The sequence below is a fragment of the Oryza sativa genome, chromosome 5 (assembly GCF_034140825.1).
Source record: "Oryza sativa Japonica Group chromosome 5, ASM3414082v1".
Lineage (NCBI taxonomy): Eukaryota > Viridiplantae > Streptophyta > Magnoliopsida > Poales > Poaceae > Oryza > Oryza sativa.
The window spans coordinates 27,898,929-27,919,698 of record NC_089039.1 but is presented as its reverse complement, the minus strand read 5'-3'; the positions used below and the strand labels follow the sequence as shown (position 1 = coordinate 27,919,698).

The following is a 20,770-nucleotide window of genomic DNA, read 5'->3' as shown; positions in this document are numbered from 1 at the left end:
ACATCACAAGATCCCTTGAATATTCAGACAACCTGCACGAGAAAGCTAAGTGCAGCAAGCAACCAGCAATGCAGCCACATTGTCTCGGGGGAGAGAAGGGTTTCAGGTTCTGATACATCAGGATCTCTACCGAATTTTAACAGGTGATTAGTATTATAATTATTGTTCTTGTTGTTGTTGTTGCTGCTGCACTAAGCATGACACCATTTGGTGGATGTTTTGTCTAGTGAAAAATTCAGAAAACCTAACTCGCATTTTTGTGCAGAAAGCTGGGGAAGTGAGGAGCTGACCAACCAAAAGGCAGATGCAGATGATGAGATTGTGCTGCACTTTGGACGGCGAATTCAGCAGCCGTGTGGATGGATATTCTGCATGCGATCCCGGGATCCTGTAAAGGGGGATGGATGCACTTTCATGGGTATGGAGTGCAGCCAGCATGCTATTTCTGAATGAGATGTAGTATTGTCTTTGTTTGTTTTTTTTTCTGTTGTTACAGGAAAATAAATAGCTTAGAACTTTTACGAAAAAAAAACGTAGTAGTACGTAAAAGTAAAGTAAGGGAAAATTGGAACCATGCCATTATAATTTTGTAAAATTTAAGATATGACTTATGTTTTTTTGGATGAGTATAAAGGTTTTATTATGTGACATTCTGATTTATCATGAGTCTCTAAGCTATTTACTACACTCAATTCTCTTTTACCATTTTTTCCTGCTACCAATCATCTATCTCAAAAAAATGACAACCTAAAATGCGTGAAGTCAAACCTTAAATCATCAATAGATGTCAAACATCAAGATTTGAAATTAATTGGGATATTTAATGCTTTCCTTTTCTTTTATAAATAAACAGCTTGAGAAAATAATGATAAAACACGTGCATAGGAGACTGTCCAAAACATATCCATTTGAGAACAGAGTTAGTGTGTGTTTAGTAAATTTGGTAACACACGCAGATAATGTTTTTTTGGTTTATGAAACACAATACAATTTGCATGGTATTAATCAAGATGCTTTTGTGCACACAGCAGTACAGCACACCGATAGCCAATATTCATGTGTGAAAATCATGTCCATATATTTGTCTCAAAAGTACATTCATAGTATTGTAAGTTTATTTGAGTTTTCAAATGTTTTGAATATTTATTAGTTGTTAAAACTGTATTTTAAAACCGTACCATAGTCCAAGTTGATATATTTTTATGATCATCGGAAATATGCCACATCTCAAGACAGTAACATAAAAAATTGTAGCCCTGTTCTTTTCGGACTATTAACTGGATTATTAAAATAAACTATTTACCCCATGTTTTAAAGACAATGTTTTCAAAGGAAAAACTTTCTCTATAGTATTACATAGACCACTTGTTTTGTACTATTAATGAAGATTATTTTTAAAATTTTTAAATTTTTATATAATTAAATAGACAATTTGTGATAGTAATGTGCTCAATAAATCAAACAGGTCTATAGAAAAAGAAAAAAAGCCATGCAAAATAGAATTCCAGTACAACCATACCGTCTAAACAAAAGGAGAAACTCGACTTAAAAAACTTAAAAAACAAGAATATTATAGAAGAACCTAATATCAAATAAATAGAACGAGTGAGACTTCCAATCTGGATCGGCTAGCCATCATATCTACCTCTACTCTCAAGGGAAGGAAAATAACGCCACAATGGTGCAGCATCTTTAGTTCCATTAACTTGACCACTAATTCACTGTCTTAAATTACTGCTGCAGTTAGGCACACATCGTTTCACTTCACACAAGTGGCAGGAGCAAACAGTGAGAGCATGGGAAGAAAACGAGTAAAAAAAATTCGATTACGTTTTCCAATCCGCACTTGAATTCTTAGGGAAGGAAAAAAAAGTAAGCACAAGAAAGAAAGCACAAAGTGGCTGTGAGGAATCCCATTAGCGCAATTAGGAATTAATTTAGGCGGCCGAATTAAAGAAATCAAAAGAATTTGGAGAGGAGAAGAAGCACCCCAAAAAGGCGAAGCCTTTGCGCACCATAGAAATCACCAGGACCCATCGCAAGAGCAGCAGCCTAGCGGAGCACCGAGCAAGAACAAGCAGCAGCAGCAGCAGCAGCAGAAGCAGAAGCAGTAGAAGAAGAAGCTTTTCTTGCTTTGCTTGCTTTCTCTCTCTCTAGGCTCCATCTCCTCCCTCCACCACTGCGTCTCGAAATATCCGGCTTTCTTGTTGTGCGATTTGGTGCGAGGTGGTGGTGATTGCTTCGTCGGCTGTTGATTTCTTCGAGGAATTGGAGCTGTGTTGGGGGATTCAGGGGGGCTTCATGGTCGAAGGGCTCGGGGATGGATTGAGGCGTGGGAGAAGAGGAGCTTAGCTTCCTCTTCTTCTTCGGTGATCGGGTTTGGGGTTCTTGGAATCGCGAGGAGGCGGGACATGGCGGGAGATTGGGCTTGTCACAGACTCAGGTATGGATTGCATTCTCCTCTCGAATTTGGTTTCTTTCCGGCTGCCCTCCGCGCAGCCCCTGCCCCGGCGAGGCTGGCCGGCGGCGACTGCCACCCCGCCGCCGGTGATGTGCGTGCAAGAATTGCGCTTCAATGGCGAATTTCCTTGTGTTGTCTCGATTTTGACCATCACGTTTACATGGTTAAAAATGGTAGTAGTCTTTAGAAAAAATGGAAGATTCAGGTGTTCATCGTTAGCTCTTGATAGCAATGCGTCTGATTTTTTTTTCTTTTTTTGGGTCAGTCTTTGAGACTTAGGATTGTTGGATTGGGGGAGATTTGTCATATATGAGTACTTTGTGGGTGCTACGAATTGTTTTCGCGCCATTTTTTCTTCTGGTTTTTGGGAGAGCGTGATTAGCACGGAAGGTAGTTTGTTGGATTTGATTAGTTACGTCGGAAAGGTTAAATATTAGCTGCTTATGTCGACTACGATGTTGAAATGTCTGAGATTTTTCTGTACTGTTGTTTCAATCAAGAAGGCACCCAAACTGGCAATTCCAAGTAAAAAAAAACTATGTTTTATAACCTACTAGGTTCGTCTAATTTATGCATGATTGATCATTTCTTGCGTTAATAATATGGGCATGATTTTCTGTTGATGTTTTGTTTTCGCTCGTATGTTAATCCTTTAGATATGGACTTTCAGATGTTTCCTTGTAGTATTAGTTTTGATTTGACCCCTATCTGTATGTGGTCTTTTAATAGTAAAATCTAACCATATAAATGTGCAGATATTTGGAGTAAAATTCTTCTATTTACATTTCTTTCAACGACTGTTATCTGAATTTTTTTGCGTGCAGTTTGATTTTATACTCTCTTTTGCAAGTAACGTTAATAATTTTTTTAATCTTAATAGTTTTTTGTGTCAGTTTAAAGCCTTAAGCTGGTTTGTAAGTACCAATGATTTAGAATTTTAGATACTTTTACTTTCGATTGACTGTTACGTAGCAGGATCATACTGCAGAATGCTCATCTGTGAGCTTTCTATAGGCTCTTTACTCTCTCTTTTAACATCTGCTATGCTGTATTGCAAACTAGCTATTCATTATGTTTCCTGAATAATGAAAATGTGTGTCTGCCGGTCTGCCCCTGTTTGGATAAGAAAATTTCAAGTACTGGCATATAAAGGAAAATGGACTATTTCAGGCAAATATTCATTTTTGCTTGTTATGAGACTTATATTATTTTACTTTAGATACCTTTACTATCAACAAGTGGTGGTTGATTCATATCCTACCCTTTTTTGTGTGTAGAGCTGTAAATGCTTAACCATGAGCATTGTAGTATGTACATGAGTTAGTTCCTTGTAGAACTCAAATTATCGTCAAATCATCATACTAAAGTATCCGTACAAGATTCATTGTACAAAACCTTTTTTTTTGGTAAAATTTTTTTCGATAATGTTTTGGTAAAATTTGCATCCTATCAACAAGCAACATGAAACCATGCATATACATATATGTAGAGTTGTAAATGATCCTTTTTTTTTATATCCTCAAAAAGACCAAAACGCACGCATATGTCCAGCACAAACATTTGTAGCAACATATAAATCTTTATGAGGTTGATCTTTGTGCCTAATAATGCCTTTTGATGAGAGTGTTCTCTAAAGCATCTAAGATACTAATATTTTTCTCAATTTGGATTGTCGTGACCAATTGGACTGAAGTTCTCACCACATGTTTGCAGGGCCTGCTGATCAATGCAAATAGACTTGAAAGAACATTATATTCTCGTGATCTTATCAAGTGAAGCCATATCTAATGAAAGCTTGTTATATTTGTTGCTTTCTTGATGAGATTTGTTGCTTATGACCACTTGTGTCCTCTAATCATCCAAAGCAAAAAAAATCATTCAGCCGGTCTTTACCTCTCCAGGAATTAACACCTGTGACAAGTTATTCCTTGTTTTAGGGCAAATCTCCTTTGGCAATTGCACCTTCCTGTCGATCGATTATCCTGAGCATATTCCTCTTATTGAGAGAACCCTTCAGCTGGGCAAATCTCCTTTGGCAAAATACCTATCTATAGTCTGTCTATTCGGGCAAATCTCCTTTGGCATTTAGCTTAGATTGCTTCCGGGCAAATCTCCTTTGGCACTACCTTTAGCTTCAGATTGCTCTTTGGGCAAATCTCCTTTGGCACTAGGTACTCTACTACTATCCGCATTAGATATTTGGATCAAATATCCTCTGGAAGTTAGTGGTATTACATCATTATTTCCTGCAACTATATATCGTGGTAATTCTCCTTTGGCATTAGCACTGTACACACATTGGTTCTACCACAATATCGATCTCAGTGAAAGACTGAACACCAGGAAGTCCAGAACGATTCAAGGTAATTTGTCCTCTTTTATGGTGTATATTTTTTATGTGAGCCGTCATTTTCTATAATATTTATTCACTTACAAAAGCTTTCCTATTTTGACTCAATTTTCAGAAATAATTTTTGGCTGGTGGCCGTTGTATTTTAGCATCTTGGACAGGAAGCTTTCAGATTCTGATTGTTCAGTCTGGAAGATTGTTTTGTTATTTATCAACTCTATACATCAGTGCGCCTATCCTAAGAAGGTGAGCATGTAGTTAATAGTATATTTCCTTTAAATATTTCTGTGTCTATTCCATTATCTAAAAAATATATATTTCTGTGTCTGATTCCATGTGAAAAATGACAACGTACTTTGTTTTAGGGCTCGGAAAGATGGATCTATATGCAATTGACTCGGACACTGAGTCATACGCTGAAACTAGTGACAGTGAAGAAGACCAAGAAGAATGTGAACTTACATACTGTGGTCATGCCCAGAACATCTTGTCCAGCTTGGACGAGAGCATTGGAAAGATCGATAACTTTCTAAGTTTTGAAAGAGGATTTCTGCATGGAGACATAGTTTGCTCTGCAGCTGACCCATCAGGTCAGCTGGGCCGTGTAGTTGGAGTTGATATGCTTGTTGACTTGGAAACGAGCTCTGGTGACATAATAAAACATGTCAACAGCAAGAAACTTTCAAGAGTTAGATCCTTTGTCTCTGGTGATTGTGTGGTGATGGGGCCATGGATTGGACGGGTGATCAGGGCATTTGACCTGGTCACTGTTGTGTTCAGTGATGGGGCAAGGTGTGAAATGCTCTTAAGAGATTCTGAGGTACTGAAGCCCATTCCTCCAATCCTTTTTGAAGATGCACCTTATTTTTACTATCCAGGCCAACGTGTGAGAATTGTTCATCCTTCCATTTCTAAGTCGGGTACATGGTTGTGTGGATCATGGAAAGCTAGTAGAGATGAAGGAGTAGTGTCTCATGTCGACGTTGGGCTGGTACATGTGAACTGGATCACCTCAGTAACAAATGTTTGGGGAGGTCAATCATCAAGTCCTCCAAACTTTCAGGACCCAAAGAAGCTCACTTTGCTTTCATGCTTCCCTTATGCCAATTGGCAGTTGGGTGACTGGTGCACTCTTTCGGATTGCGAGGGAAGTCTCTGGGAAAATTCTGACAAATCTTGCTTCATGAGTATGACCTGGAAGTCCAGCTCCGACACTCAAACGGCTATCGGAACTTATGGTTCAGATTATTCTCAAACATATGTTGTTGCAAAGACAAAGAGTAGTGTTGATGTTTTATGGCAAGATGGAAGTACATCTCTTGGTTTAGAACCTCAAAGTTTGGTTCCTGTGAGTACTCTTGGTGATCATGATTTTTGGCCTGGGCAATTTATCCTTGAGAAATTGACAGTTGAGGATAATGGTAGATGCCAGCGGACTGGGATAGTGACAAGTGTGGATGCACTTGAACGGACTGTAAAGGTAAAATGGGCTGTTTCAGTTGATAGTGACACTGTCAGTTATGGAGATGGACTCACTGAGGAGACTGTGAGTGCTTATGAGCTAGTATTACACCCAGATTTCTCCTTCTTCACTGGCGAAGTCATTATTAGATCTGCTGTCAACATAGAAAATTCTGAAGCAAATCTTACCAATGGAACCGTGGCAGTTAGCAGGGAGAGCTTGGATACCTCCTCTGCCTTCTTATCATGTATTGGCAATGTTCTTGGATACAATGATGAAGGACTTGAAGTCCAATGGGCTAGTGGTGCGATATCTAGGGTAAGCTTAACTTTGAGAAACTTTCTTCTCTTTTTTTTGTTGCTTTGATTTATTTTATTTACAGAAGTGTTGCTTTACTTTATACCAGTTTTATTTCCAAACTTTGATGAAACATGGATCGGTCCCTGGTCAGACTAATGATAACATAACTTATCTTGTACAAATTTCAGGTTCAGCATTTTGAAATTATTGCATTAGATAGGATTCTAGATGATTCTCTAGAATCCATGATCGAGGAGCACACTACTGATGATTTGGTAGACATGGCTGAGCAGGAGAAAATGCACCTTGAGGATACTAAGGTCCGCTTCTGTCTACAAATTCCATTGTACGGTTATTAAACTTATGGGTTGAAATTTCATCGATGATTTATCATTTTCATTCAGAGTGCGCTGGAAGAATCTGCTGGAGACTGTACAGGATCCTTGCGCAAAGCCACTGCTTTCCTCTTTTCCAAGACAGCATTTAATTTTCTGACAAATGTGGCTTCTAGTTTGTTTGGTGCTCATGATTCAACATTTTCCAGCTCGGTAAGTTCTATTTCTCTCTAGATGATGCAAGCTAAATTTTTATAGAATTCTGAGACAACGGCATTGTTTCAGGTCAATGCAGATTCTCAGTATCAAATTGTGACGACAGCAGAACTGCAGCCATCTGCAGAAGATATCTCTGAAGAGAAACAGACCATGGAGCTGATAACACAGTTTGAGAAGCCAACATTAGCTTCAGAAAATGCCATGACAAAAGGATTTGATGTTGTGACCGACTGTTCTGATCACCACTTTGTCAAAGAAATTGGTCACGAAAATGTAATGGTTTACTTAGTGCAACTTTCTTTCTTTATTTTTCTAGCAAATTGCAATGCCTATTAATATTGGAGTATATGCAATTCAATGTCATAATAATTATTTCTGTTCTTCTAGGTCAAAAGAGGTTGGGTGAAGAAGATACAACAGGAATGGTCAATCTTACAAAACGATCTGCCAGGTTTGTTTTCTTCTCTCATTGTATAGTTTATTCAGTTGCAACTCTTCATTAAGTCTTGTTGTTAAATTTGATATTTTGGCATATGTTTATTTTAATTTTAATTTCTGAGCTAGCATGGCTTAATACTGACGATCCTTATATCCCACTATTTTTTTACTTGATATGACATGTATATACTTGTGGTCAAAGATAGGAATAAGTTAAAATTTTCTACATTCCACAGGATAGCATAGCATGTGAGAATCCCAGAAACAATCAATCTCGGTAGCAAGTATGCAAGGAGATGAGTGGAGTTATAAAGGCAAAATTTATTTTAGTTTTATCATGTATGTGACCTGTTATTATTTAATAAATCATTACTTGTTAATCAGTGGGAAAAAATTTAGTCATGGCACAAGAATTTTGCAAATGCAAGGACAACTGTATAGACTGGAAATTTTCTGCCGAAAACTCAGTAACTCATTCTAGTTTTTAGTTGCAAGTAACATCTTCGAATAATGATGGAATATATAGTTTCTTGTACAGCAGTTATATGATGTTCTTTCTTTCTATTACACAGATGGTATTCATGTTAGAGTTTATGAAGAAAGGATGGACCTCCTGAGGGCATGCCTTGTAGGTGCAGCTGGAACACCTTATCATGACAATCTTTTCTTCTTTGATATTTTCTTTCCTCCTGATTATCCTCATGAGCCACCTGTAAGTTCTTCATTTTTCATTGCTCTTACCTACATCTTCTATTCCAGATTTTCTTGCTGCTGAACAGTAAATAACCATGTTCAATTTTTTCCCCCAGTCTGTTCACTACCATTCCGGTGGCCTCCGTTTGAACCCAAATTTGTATGAGTCTGGCAAAGTGTGCCTTAGCCTGCTCAAAACATGGGCAGGAACTGGTAGTGAAGTGTGGGACCCTGAAAATTCAACTGTTCTTCAACTGCTGCTGTCCCTTCAAGCTCTTGTTCTCAATGAAAAACCTTACTTCAATGAGGCTGGCTATGACAAATTCATGGGGAAAGCAGATGGAGAGAAGAACTCCATCACTTACAATGAGAACGCTTTCCTGCTGTCATGCAAGTCCATGACGTACATTTTACACAAGCCACCAAAGGTGCGTCTCAGCTCTGGAAATTCTGTACACAGCAATTTCTGAAAAAAAGAGCCATTATGGTGTCCATACTGTTGTTTTCTTCTCCTAATTTAAATGATACTCAGAAGTCAAATCTCCTATGGATTCTCAGGGAAAAAGATAATTTTTGAAAATACATTTTTACACATCCATGTTTCAGAATGATTGGTATAGTTCAAAGAAGTTTGGAATCTTGTGAAACCAAAATCTAAACGCTGTTCAGAATTAAGAATGCTATAGCTTTAGTTTGTAATGCTTCATGTGAATTACTGGATCTCACAAGAGTTTAGTATGTTTAATCTTATATATAACCAAGTCAGCTGTAAGAGTCACCCCTTTAAGAAATAAGATGTGTATACTGATAGTTCTTTCTTTTCCTTGATCTAGCATTTCGAGAATTTTGTCAAGGAGCACTTCACTTGTTGCGCGCCGCACATTCTGGATGCCTGCAAGGCTTATCTCGGCGGCGATCTTGTTGGACATGCTCGTGACAGCGCCTATATATCGGATGACGGATGCAAGAACTCCTCAACCGGTTTCAAGATAATGCTAGCCAAGCTCTTGCCGAAGCTTGTCACCACCTTCTCTGAAGCCGGCATCCCCTGCAGCCCGTGACTCATGGCATTGTGAGTTTGTGACACTGGACTACTGTGTATTTGTGACAAAATCGGGACACCAATATATGCTGTGTATGTACTGTATATGTGCAAGCTTTGTGACTTTGTGTATCCCAAAATAAAATGCTGCCTGGTTTGTATGATACTTAACATGGTGATGTCTGTTGTAACTTGTAAGTGTGGTTGAGGCAGCTGGTGTGGTTGGGTTTGTGGTCAGTTACTCAGTTCACGTGTGTTTTGAGCATGTGAAGTATGTAGATCTGCTTATCTGAAATTCTAAGCAGTAGCTGCCTGATTGCCTGTATAGCCTGACAGAGCAGCTATCTGCTGTAATTGTACTACTACTACTGTACTGCTTTGTGAAATACAGTACATACATAGCTGATATATGTAAATTGGTTTTCTCATTTTCTACAGCAGTAAATGTGATGTAAGATGCCAATCATTTCATCATGTTATTCTCATCTCCAGCTTTGTGCTGACACAACGAAATCTACATAACTTCCTCAATTCTCTGTTTAATCGACAGTAATTTTGTGGTTTGCATCTTCCATAGCCTTCTACCCATTATAAATAAACATAACTTTCTGGGCTAATGAAGCTGGTGAAATCCAGCTATAATTTTGGCCGTTAAAAATTGGGGTTAGTTTCATCGTGTTCCTGAAATGAGCTGGGAGAGAGATCCATCGCCTTAGCTCGCCGGAGTGGCGGCGCATGGAATCGACTCGCCGTCGCCGGTGAGGTGAACTTGTGCTGAAGATTTGCAGGAGCCTCCGGTAATTTCGGCTGCCCTAGCTGTGGCTGCGGCGCAGCCGGCACGAACAGTGTCGCACTCACTGTGCGCAGCCGCAGTAGTTGGCCTACCGAACAGACCCACTGGGCCTTCAGGATAGGATGAAAACGGTCCGAAAATTTTTATATTTATGAATTCAACTATTTAATGTAAAATTCAATACAACGTTGATAGAAATTAGACGATTCTCGATTCAGCAAACCGATGAAGTCACGCAGTGTGATGAAAGGATGACAGCTAAAAGCAATCTTGTGGATATGATATCATCTCCTTTGGCTGTACCGAAAAGAAGTCACGTTTAAATTGATCTATGCTACCATCCATCCACCATTCCACCAACTAGCTTGATTTCTAAATACTCAGCTTTACATTCTGCTTGGCAATACGCTGTTGCTTCTCCAACCTCTTTGCCAGACAGAGACGCCTCAGTGAGTTAAATACTACAAGGAGGATTGATAATTGAGTTTAACAAAATGCAGCTGAAAATGAAACTAGCACTAACAAGTAGCCTCACGAGATGAGGACACAGAGATACAGCTATGGTTTTTCTTTTGAACAACATCTCCAGTTTCATGTTAGAAGTAATATTTTTCAGAGGACAGAGAAGGAGAGACATCAACCAATAAACCCAAGAAATCCTCTCATTTTTCAGTTCTCCTTTTTGATTGAAAACCAGTCCGATTTTTTTTTCAAACTCCTGAATCTGTATGAAATGAAACAGTTTGTTCACCAAAGGCATGCAATTCCAGAATCCATCTTTCTTATCTTCTCACCTATCCAAATGTCACACACATTATATATCTGCACATTGCAGCATTTACTGCCCACACCAAACTCCCCTACTGAATTCCAGCAAACCACTGGTTCCCTGCGCTTTAAACCAACCTTTGGCCTGGTTTACTTCACAAATTTTTCTTCAAACTTTCAACTTTTCCATCTCATCAAAACTTTTCTACACACATAAACTTCTAACTTTTTTCTTCAAGCTTCTTATTTTAACGTGGAACTAAACGCAGCCTTTGATTAATTTGTGTGGATATGAATTTAAATTCATATTCATTTGTTCATATTCTACTATACATTTAGCAGAAAACTATGGATCCGTGCAGCTGTATCCCGTCGTTTTTTCTGACGTGGCACGCATGTGGAAGGCGTGGGACCCAGTTGCCTGCCGAAACGCATGCTGGGCCCACCTGTCAGTGGCTTTTACCCAAAAAAAAGGCCTATTTTTTCATATGAACCCCTCAAAAAGTAAACTTTTTCCTCCATGCTCGACACCTGCCACGTAGGATTTTTTTCCCCTTTTTGGGAATTGATTTGATCACAACAAATAGCCTTCGTCTCCCCCACGCTCTCCTCTCTACCCAAACCCTCCCTTTCCTCCCCCAATTCTCCATTTCTCCTAGCTCGCCGGAAACCCTAAGCGGGCCACCTCGCGCCGCGGCGGGCCGGCGAGCGATCGCATTGGGCGGCGGCGGCGATGGCGACCCACGCCCCCAAGTGAGTCCCCCCTCCCTCCGCCGATCTGATCGGCCGCGCGCGCCGCTCTTTGTTCCATTGGAATTTTTGTTTTTGTTTGTGACGTGGTCGTGGTTGGTTGCTGCTCTGGGTGGGGGCAGGGGCTACCTCTGCGCGGGGAGCTCGTCGTTCGATGATCCCGACGTGGTCGAGGTGACGCCGGCGGCGGCCGCGGCAGGGGGGTGGAGCTCCGGCCACCAGAAGCGGAAGCGGAGTCAGGTGATGTGGGAAGGCGCCTCCTCTATCTCACCTTTGTTTGTGGTGCATGATTTTATTATTTTTTTTGGTGATGTTGGAATTGGGAACCGTAGGGGGGACTGGGGCGCGTGATTGCTCGATGTGGGAAGGAGGGTTGGTGATCGTTTTAATGGTTGCGTGTTGATTCCAGTTATGCCATGACCTGTTATTTTGGTGTGGAATTGCACTAGAATTGTGTGGGCAGATGATCTTTGATTGTGCCAGGAAATGGTTGAGATGGACTGGCAGTGGCAGTTTGATATATTGAATTTTGATCTTAGATGCGCTCAATGTTGAATATCAAGTGGAGTTTGTGTTTTTTTTGTATGGTGAGAAGTTGGGCTGTTTTTGTTAGATGATTGCTGAATTATAGTTTATGATTGCAGTACTGAAATTTTTAGAGGGTTTGATTGCATTGAAATGCCTGATAAACCAAGCAGGAGAGAAGCAATCTAGACTGTCTAGACTTTAGAGTGACACCATGTTTCAGCCTGGTTCATGATGGACTAGAATTCATGTTGAAGGAAATCTAGCATGGGACATCTTTGGTTGGGCTTTTGAGTGGTAGTCTAGCATTCTCTGGCACTGCTTGAGTAAAAATCCTTGTTTGTTTCTTATCTGGAGAGTTAGGCATGTAAATGTGATGTTGGCATGTGCAATATTTTCAGTTCCAGAGTGGATGGGCAGACTGAAAGTGCATGCCATTTGATTATTCTGTCTGTCTGTTAGGTCAATTGTTCAATTATTTGACATCTTTACCTACTACCCAATATTCTGGTTTAGACATAATCTGACATATGACGTTGGTAGTAGAGACTGGAAGCTGTAAGTACATGTCATCTGATTATTCCAGCTTAGTCTATTGGGTTGTTTGGTTCTTTGATGTCTTTCTATAACTCTAGGATTATGTTTTAACAATCATCTAAAACTTGTGGTTAATCTAGAGATGCCTCAAGTGAAATTTGTTTGTTTAAAGGTGTCACTGGGCCTTCTTTTTCTTTCTGTAACATATGATATTTTGTGACCAAAAGCCCATCTCCATCAACCATCATTGTTGGAAATCAAGATAGAGTTCAGACTCCAAAGAACATAAAGAGGCCAAATATAAAGATGAATAATTAGTAGTAACCATGTCAGTTTTTATTCTATGAACTCAGCATTGCCGTGACGTTTCTGGCTTTTTCAGCCACCACGATTTCCTGTATAGGATCAATTATTTCCCTTCAAAACATTTTTGTAATATCATGTTATGAAATGTTAAATGGTGGGGCTTGAGTTTTTTTTTATACGCTGAATAGGTTGTTCCTCATGAAGTAATTGAACTGGATGCTGATGATGATCCTGATGGAGTTGTGATTATTGGTGAAAAATCATCAGTTGATAAGAATAAGCAAGCTGTTGGATATCCTATAGACTGGCTAAAGCATGCAAAGGTAAGTTTTCTCATGTCTTCTATTTTCATTTTCCTTTTTCCTATACCACGTCAGTTTGACTTATTTTCTGTGGGAACAACTCCAGAGTAGTTTGGCTGGTGAAATTGCTGGCCCAAGTTCCTACCCATCAAAAAATCCTGATATATTACTTGGTGGCCTGAAAATATTTCAAGAGAACCCATTTTACAACAACATTGATGACTATGCTTATGAGGCATTTGAAGAAGATTATGGTTATGATGAAGATGAGTATGATGATTACGATTATGATAGTACACTTTATGAAAGTGAATATAACTTCACTTTGGCTTCCAAGTTTGATGGTTTGGATATCCCACCTGGTGTGGAGGCTCCTTTACCATGGTTGCAGACGACTGCGGCAGAGATGGCAAATAAGACCAAACCTGTGAACATGATGGATGATAAAATTGATGAAAAATACAGTGCATTTAAGCAATTCGATACTGTTGATGATCACAGTGATCATTATTATTCGAAGCCAGATTTAAGAAAGGTTCAGGTAGTGAAAAAGGTAACCTTTTTTTTGTACCCTCTGTATATTCCTTTTCTTGTTAGTTCGATACTAAGTTTTCCCATTGACAGCCTTCAAAAGAATGGGCAAAGCGTATTCAGCACGAGTGGAAAGTTCTAGAAAAAGATTTACCAGGTAGTTTTGTTGCTTCATATGCTCTTTTTTTTATGAACAGCTAATGGTACAGTGTTTATGCTAAGTGTCGTGCATGATGCGATCATGCTGTTGATAAGTACTACATTCATGAGGTCCTTTTATGATTATTTACTTTGGATTTTTGTCCTATATTTACAGATACCATATTCGTGAGGGCATATGAGGATAGAATGGACCTGCTTAGAGCTGTTATTACGGGACCAGCAGGCACTCCCTATCATGATGGTCTCTTCTTCTTTGACATTTACTTCCCTCCTCATTATCCGAGTGTACCTCCAGTAAGATTTTTTTTTTGACTTAACCAGCATCGATGATGTTTCACTCCATTTTTAAGTATCTTACAATAGTTAGTAATCTATGCAGCTGGTGAACTATCGGTCTGGTGGGTTGCGGCTTAATCCAAACTTGTATGCTTGCGGGAAGGTGTGCCTTAGCCTGTTGAACACCTGGTCTGGTAGTGGATGTGAGAGGTGGAGTCCTTCAAACTCAACAATGCTACAAGTCCTGGTCTCAGTTCAGGCTTTGGTGTTGAATGCCAAACCTTATTTCAATGAGCCTGGATATGCCATGCATGCTAATACACCTCATGGCGAGAAGAGTTCATTAACTTATAATGAAGATACTTTCCTGCTATCCTGCAGGACAATGCTATATTCTCTGCGAAATCCACCAAAGGTATGGATATGACTCTGTTCTTATCCTAGTACATGGAGATGATTACTTATTTTCATAATAGTACTAAAGTTGTTTGATGAATATCTAGACATCTACTGTAAAATCTCTCTTGTTTGATGAATATTTCATCCATTAAAGGTCTCTTTGCAATCTCCTCTCGAAATATACATATTTATTGATGTTTCTCATTTTCGCACTCGTATGTTCCTTTCGTCAATATTAATTAGTAATAATTTACACAGTTACACTAACTATTCTCAATTATTTTGAAGACATTAACATTGCGATCATCTTTACCATTCCTTCTACTAGTCTTTGTTATTATTATAGCATCCATAATTACCATGCCTAACCAAAATATGTCACAAAAGGAAATGGAGTGATTACTATGGGAAGCTATTGTTGTGCTTATGTGGTTGCATGCCATGGATTCCCCACTATGAATAGATATACCTGTACATCTTCTTAACAATTTATCTTTTTGTTGTGGTTCTTTTACAGTGGAAATATGTGTTGTTTAGTTTCTGTTATTTTGGATCCAATCTTCACATCTGCAAATTTAATACTAATGCATTTTTTTTGCAGCATTTTGAGGATTTTATCGCCGGTCATTTCCGCAAGTATGGCCAGAGCATCCTGATAGCTTGCAGAGCCTATCTGGACGGTGCCCAAGTTGGATGTCTTGTTGGAAATGGTGTGCAGGATGTCGATGAGGGCGACAAGAGCTGCTCGGCGAGGTTTAAGAGCGCGCTGAAGAGATTATTTGAGGAACTTCTGATGGAATTCACTGTCAAGGGAGCAGAGTGTGACAAATTCCTAGCTGAGAAGGCCAAAGCCGCGGCTTCTAGAGCTCCAGCAGACACCACATTGAGGCTATAAGTTGATAGCCTCGCGTGGTCGATAGACGGGAGTAATAATTTCGCTATTGAAATAGGATCCTCAACTCATTATGCCCCCGGATTCTAACCGTTTCCTGGAAGTAGCCTATGTAAATAGCCTTGTAGTTGCCCCGGTAAACATAAACGACATATCCGTGTTTGTATTTAGGGGCTATATATCTTTTTTCCCCATAGCATGAGGGTGTCGTCTACCTGCGGAGCCTTAATCCGCTGTGTATGTGATTGACGCCACACCATCTTGGCCTTCTGAAGAATATCATATTGAACTCTTATCAGCAGATCCCTGCTTCTACGCTGGAATTCAGCTAGAATGCTAGATTATCAGTTGGTTTGTGCTCGTGCATGCCTGGCTCCGTTCAATCCTACTAGTATATTTTATATATATCTGGTGGTGGTACGGAGCATATGGGTCTGTTTGGAGGAGCTTCTAGTTGCTGCAGCTTCTTCTAAAATCAAAAGCTCTCCTAAACAGTCTAGCTTTTGGTTTAGATTCTAAGAAGATGTTGTTGTGGAATTCAGAAAATAAACTAGAAGCTGGAAAATCCGGTTAAAATGATTCACTGCTTTTGGGGGTGCAATTCACTGCTGTGTGATGGTATTTCAGCTCTAACTCATGACAGATGCCAATTAAAATGAATCATTCCTATACCTTTTCTTTGTACCCATGCGGCCATGCCTTTTTCTGTACACATTCCAATTGCGATTCTCAAAGGTTGCACTTTTCACCCTCTAAAGTGCAAAATATAAACCTTCTAAACTAGTACGATTTGACGATTTATAGTATGGCCATTTTAAAAACAAATTTCATCTGAATGCAAAATCGAATGTGGCTCGATAATGGCTTTTACAAATAAATTTGGGATAAAATTTATAATGCATTTAGAGACACGCTTTAGGGAAGTAATGATAGTGTATTGATGGAATCGTGGGTATGGCTGCACCTATTAAAAAATTCAAATCCTGAGGATCAAAATGTCATATTCATACTTGATGTGTTTTAAATTGGATTTAAGTAGGGCTAGTGAAAGAAAAATGCCATGTTGCTCTTCATCACCGTCATGATCACTTGGATGAAAAACTAAAAAAAAAGGGAAAAAAGAGAAAAAAAATTCTCATCTACCCGGAGGCTTAAACCCATAGTAAAAAAAGCCGGACCGGCACTCGAACCGTCGTGGCTGCTGGGTCACCGGGTCAGCGGTCCAACCGCCGGTTCACCCGGGTCAATTGCAGAACCGGACTACTAATTTCTACATATATGTTCTTTCGTTAGCTCATTAAAACAAGTAGCAGTGTAGCCCAATGGTAACATGCAAGGGTTTCTAACCTAGCCATCCAGGTTCGAGTCCCCACAATAGCAGTATTTTTACACATATTCTTCTAATAGTAGGTATTGGGCCTTAGAAGGTAGTGCCTTTGGGCCTTCGCATGGCCCATGTCTTTGGCCCACTAAGCGAACCGTCGGTTCAAAATCAGCAGGTTCACCGGTTTTCGTTAAAAGCCGTCCGGTTCATCCGGTTCACCCCGGTTCAACTGTACAAACGGTCTTTGAAGCAAACCGAACCGGCGAAGTCCCTGGTTCCGGTTTTTCCCGGTCGAACCGCCGGGCCGGTCCGGTTTTTTGTACTATGCTTAAACCCCACAAAGTCAAGAGGCTGATGCGACTGCTTCCTCCCCTCCACCTCTCCATTTCCTTCGGGAAATCCTCCCCACCAAAACAAACCAAGAGAGAGGAGCGGAGATCTCACAACTCCGCCTCCTCCCAAATGGCGCCGCCGCGCCGCGATCCAAACCCTAACCACCTCCTCCTCGTTGCCGTACTCCTCCTGCTGGTCCCTGCCACGGTGGCGGCGGCGGCAACCTACTCGGATCACTGCCACGGCCTCCCCTCCGCGCCCGACCTCGCGGGCGGCGGCGGCGGCGGCGAGGGAGGCGCTGATCCGACCTCGCTGCGCCTCTCCCTCCAGCTCAACACCGGCTACTTCTCCGGCGGCGGGGCGCGGCTGTTCGGCCCCGACCTCTCCATCCCGCCCCGCTCCTTCTCCTTCCTCCCCTCCTCCGTGGTGCGCACCACCGACGCCTCCCTCCTCCACGTCTCCGCCACGCTCACCGTGTCGGGCGGCCGGAGGAGGAGGCCGCCGAACGATGGGCGGCACCTCCTCGTCGAGTACGACGGCCAGGCGCACCGCTTCCGCCCCCGCCTCCCCCGCTTCGCCGGCCGCCGCGGCTCCGTCACGTTCGGCCTCGAGGGGTACTACTCGTCTGCCTCCGGCGAGCTCTGCATGGTCGGCACCGGCTCCGGCCGCGCCGCCGACGGCACGGCGGTGAACCTCCTCTCCGCCGTGCTCCGCGTCCGCTACCCCGGCCGCGCCAACCTGACGCGCCCCTTCGTCACCGGCAGCCTCGAGAGCACCGACTCCCCCAGCTTCTTCGAGCCCGTCTCTCTCGTCACCTACGCCGAGGAGGGATACGCGTACGCGGAGAGCGCCTCGTGCCCGCCGCCGCCCACCGGTAGGCTCGACGCGCTCCAGGTGTTCGAAGGTAGTAAATTCTCATGCGCACACCTCAGTTCGCTGTTCAAGGCGACGTTCAGGCTCGACTACACCAACGGCAGCAGCGAGTCGACCGCCTCATCGCTGGGGCTTCACCAGAGGTTCATGTTCATCAACCGGATGCGATGTGCCGACAATGGCGCAGTGCGAGCTTATGTGGTGTTCGCGAATCAGACAGATGTATCGGCATACTACTTTATGCTTGGTGAGAAGGCCATGGTAGTGGAGGGTTTCTGGGACGAGAAGAGGAGCAGGCTGTGTCTCAAAGGGTGTCACGTTGTGAATTCGGGACCATCCCGTGCGGATTTGGCGGTGGGCGAGTGTGGGATTGGGATGAGCTTCTGGTCCCCCGCTGTGTGGTCACTACAGGAACGGAGCTTTGCTGCAGGTTTGGTCTGGAACACGAGCCTGAAGAGCGGTGAGGGCATAGCTGCAAGCTCCAACACAATAGCTCCATACTTTAGGGGAAGTCTTTCGGGTCTGAAGTATAACTACACCAAGGTTGATGAGGCAAAGAAGTATTATGAGAAGTATGGCTTGAACAAGAAGAGAAAGGGAAAGTTCCCTGATAGCAATTCATATCGGGACTTAACATTCCGGTTCTTCTTGCAGAAAGGAGGGGGCTCTGGATATGCATCACCAGTCACAATTGGGTCAATGCTATATGATGGGAACTCTTTGGTTGATTCAGATCATTCCTATCATATAATGACAGAGACGAATCATAGGTTACTTAATGTCAGCTATGACATTCACTATGTCGGGAATTGGTCGCTAGAAACATTTCGCCGTCAGCATATCTCTGCAGAGGGTGTTTATGATGCTAAGACAGGCTCCTTGTGTATGATTGCTTGTCGGGTGGTTAATATCTCGTTGGACTGTGAAATTCTTGTAACTGCTCAGTTTTCTCCTTTGGATACAAAAGTAGCACAGCATGTCAAGGGGACAATTAGAAGCTTGAGGAAGAAGACTGACCCTCTTTTCTTTGAACCGCTGGACATTGCTTCGTATGGGTTGTACATAGACAAAGTGGATGAGTCGATGTGGAGAATGGACTTGGAAAGCACCATGGCCCTGATCTCGATGACACTATCCTGTTTGTTCATTGCTGTGCAACTGTTCCATGTCAAGAAGGTTCCTGAAGCGCTTCCTGCCATGTCAATCACCATGCTTGTAGTTCTCTCTTTGGGTTACATGATACCTCTTGTGTTGAACTTTGAGGCCCTCTTCAAGAACAGTAACAAACAGACATTTCCACTTTCAGGTGGTGGTTGGCTTGAGGTGAATGAAGTCATTGTGCGAATCATTACCATGGTAACCTTTCTGATGCAGTTACGACTTCTTCAATTGGCATGCTCTGCACGTTCCATGGATGTAAGCAAAGATCAATCATGGGCTGCTGAGAAGAAAGTGCTTTGGATATGCTTGCCACTGTACATTATAGGTGCAGTCGCAGCTTGGGTTGTTCACATGCAATTTAACAACAACCGAAGGATGCTTAGAAAGGTTGCTCGCTTACCTCGGGTTAATAGACATGCATTCTGGGAGGACCTTGTGTCATATGGGGGATTAATACTCGACGGGTTCTTGCTCCCTCAGGTTATCTTAAACGCATGCTTAGGCTCCAAAGTGAAGGCACTTTCCCCGGGATTTTACATTGGAAGCACCATGATTCGTGCGCTACCTCATGTGTATGATGTGTTCAGGGCTAAGCATTTTGTGCCCAGCTTGAGACCATTTTACAGGTATGCAAACCCTCGCGATGATCTCTTCAGCCTTGCATGGGACATTGCCATACCATGTGGAGCAATACTGCTGTCGGTTCTTCTGTTCCTTCAGCAGCGGTTTGGAGGCGCTTTCTTCATTTGTTCGAAGAACAGGAAGGCAAGTGAATATGAAATGGTTTCCACAGTTAGCTCTTAACAAGTTTTCATCTGTGCAAGAGAAATATAGAGAAGGTTTCTATAGGCTAAGAAATAGGTTGCTTCTTATGTCTATGTTTGCTTTACACACTTACATACCTGCCTTGTTGAAGCAAAATTACATACAAAAGAAGCTATTCAGGTTGGGCATTCAGCAATAATGTTTAAAATGCTCCGTTCATTTCTATGTGCTACTAGTCAGTTTACAATTACGCTGTTATTATTCTGGTATTCAGAGGCAGTCGAGGTGGATTTCTGACCCATGAGAATTTACATCTGCGTGAAGTTATGGCAAATGCTGTTTTTGGGTAGTCATTGCAGATCTTGTTCAGTTGTCCGGGTTGCAGGCCATGTGATGCATAGTCGATTCGGTAGCTCACTGCTCACCATTGATTTTGTTTGCCGTTGTCCGTACGTTGCAATGCTCACCATTGATTTGTTTGCCGTTGTCCGTACGTTGTAATTCACCGTACGAGTATGTAGTGTTTTAAAGCAACAACATTTGTTAGAAGCTTGACGGTTCTTTAGGAGCACAGAAATTAGGAGGTTCAGCCAGCGACGCACACGCAGATGCTTTTGGTCTTTGCATGATAATTTAGTGAGAGAGAAGAAATTTACCGTTAGCCTCCGTGTTCCTTTTCTTTTCATATGTTAAAGAGGCGCACATGCGTATGTAAGTCGTTTTCATATTTTTTTTAGTTAAACCTATTTAAGTTTGATCAAGTTTATAGAAAA

At 41.7% G+C, this 20,770-nt stretch overlaps 2 protein-coding genes across 2 annotated transcripts; both read left to right on the top strand.

The window, feature by feature from the left end:
- Positions 1–2,000: 2,000 nt before the first annotated feature.
- On the top strand, positions 2,001–9,728 carry LOC4339579 (probable ubiquitin-conjugating enzyme E2 24). Its single transcript, XM_015784159.3, has 11 exons — positions 2,001–2,443; positions 4,175–4,824; positions 4,927–5,057; positions 5,177–6,591; positions 6,762–6,893; positions 6,978–7,121; positions 7,194–7,400; positions 7,515–7,578; positions 8,138–8,277; positions 8,375–8,686; positions 9,092–9,728. The coding sequence occupies exons 4-11, from the start codon at positions 5,188–5,190 to the stop codon at positions 9,317–9,319; spliced, it is 2,631 nt and encodes an 876-aa protein (XP_015639645.1). The 5' UTR covers positions 2,001–2,443; positions 4,175–4,824; positions 4,927–5,057; positions 5,177–5,187; the 3' UTR covers positions 9,320–9,728.
- Positions 9,729–11,476: 1,748 nt separating this feature from the next.
- On the top strand, positions 11,477–20,350 carry LOC4339578 (uncharacterized). The gene is made up of 9 exons (XM_066310945.1): positions 11,477–11,614; positions 11,734–11,851; positions 13,168–13,302; positions 13,388–13,834; positions 13,906–13,969; positions 14,129–14,268; positions 14,354–14,665; positions 15,251–15,541; positions 17,214–20,350. Exons 1-9 carry the CDS (start codon positions 11,595–11,597, stop codon positions 20,034–20,036), a joined length of 4,350 nt encoding a protein of 1,449 aa, XP_066167042.1. The 5' UTR covers positions 11,477–11,594; the 3' UTR covers positions 20,037–20,350.
- Positions 20,351–20,770: the final 420 nt, after the last annotated feature.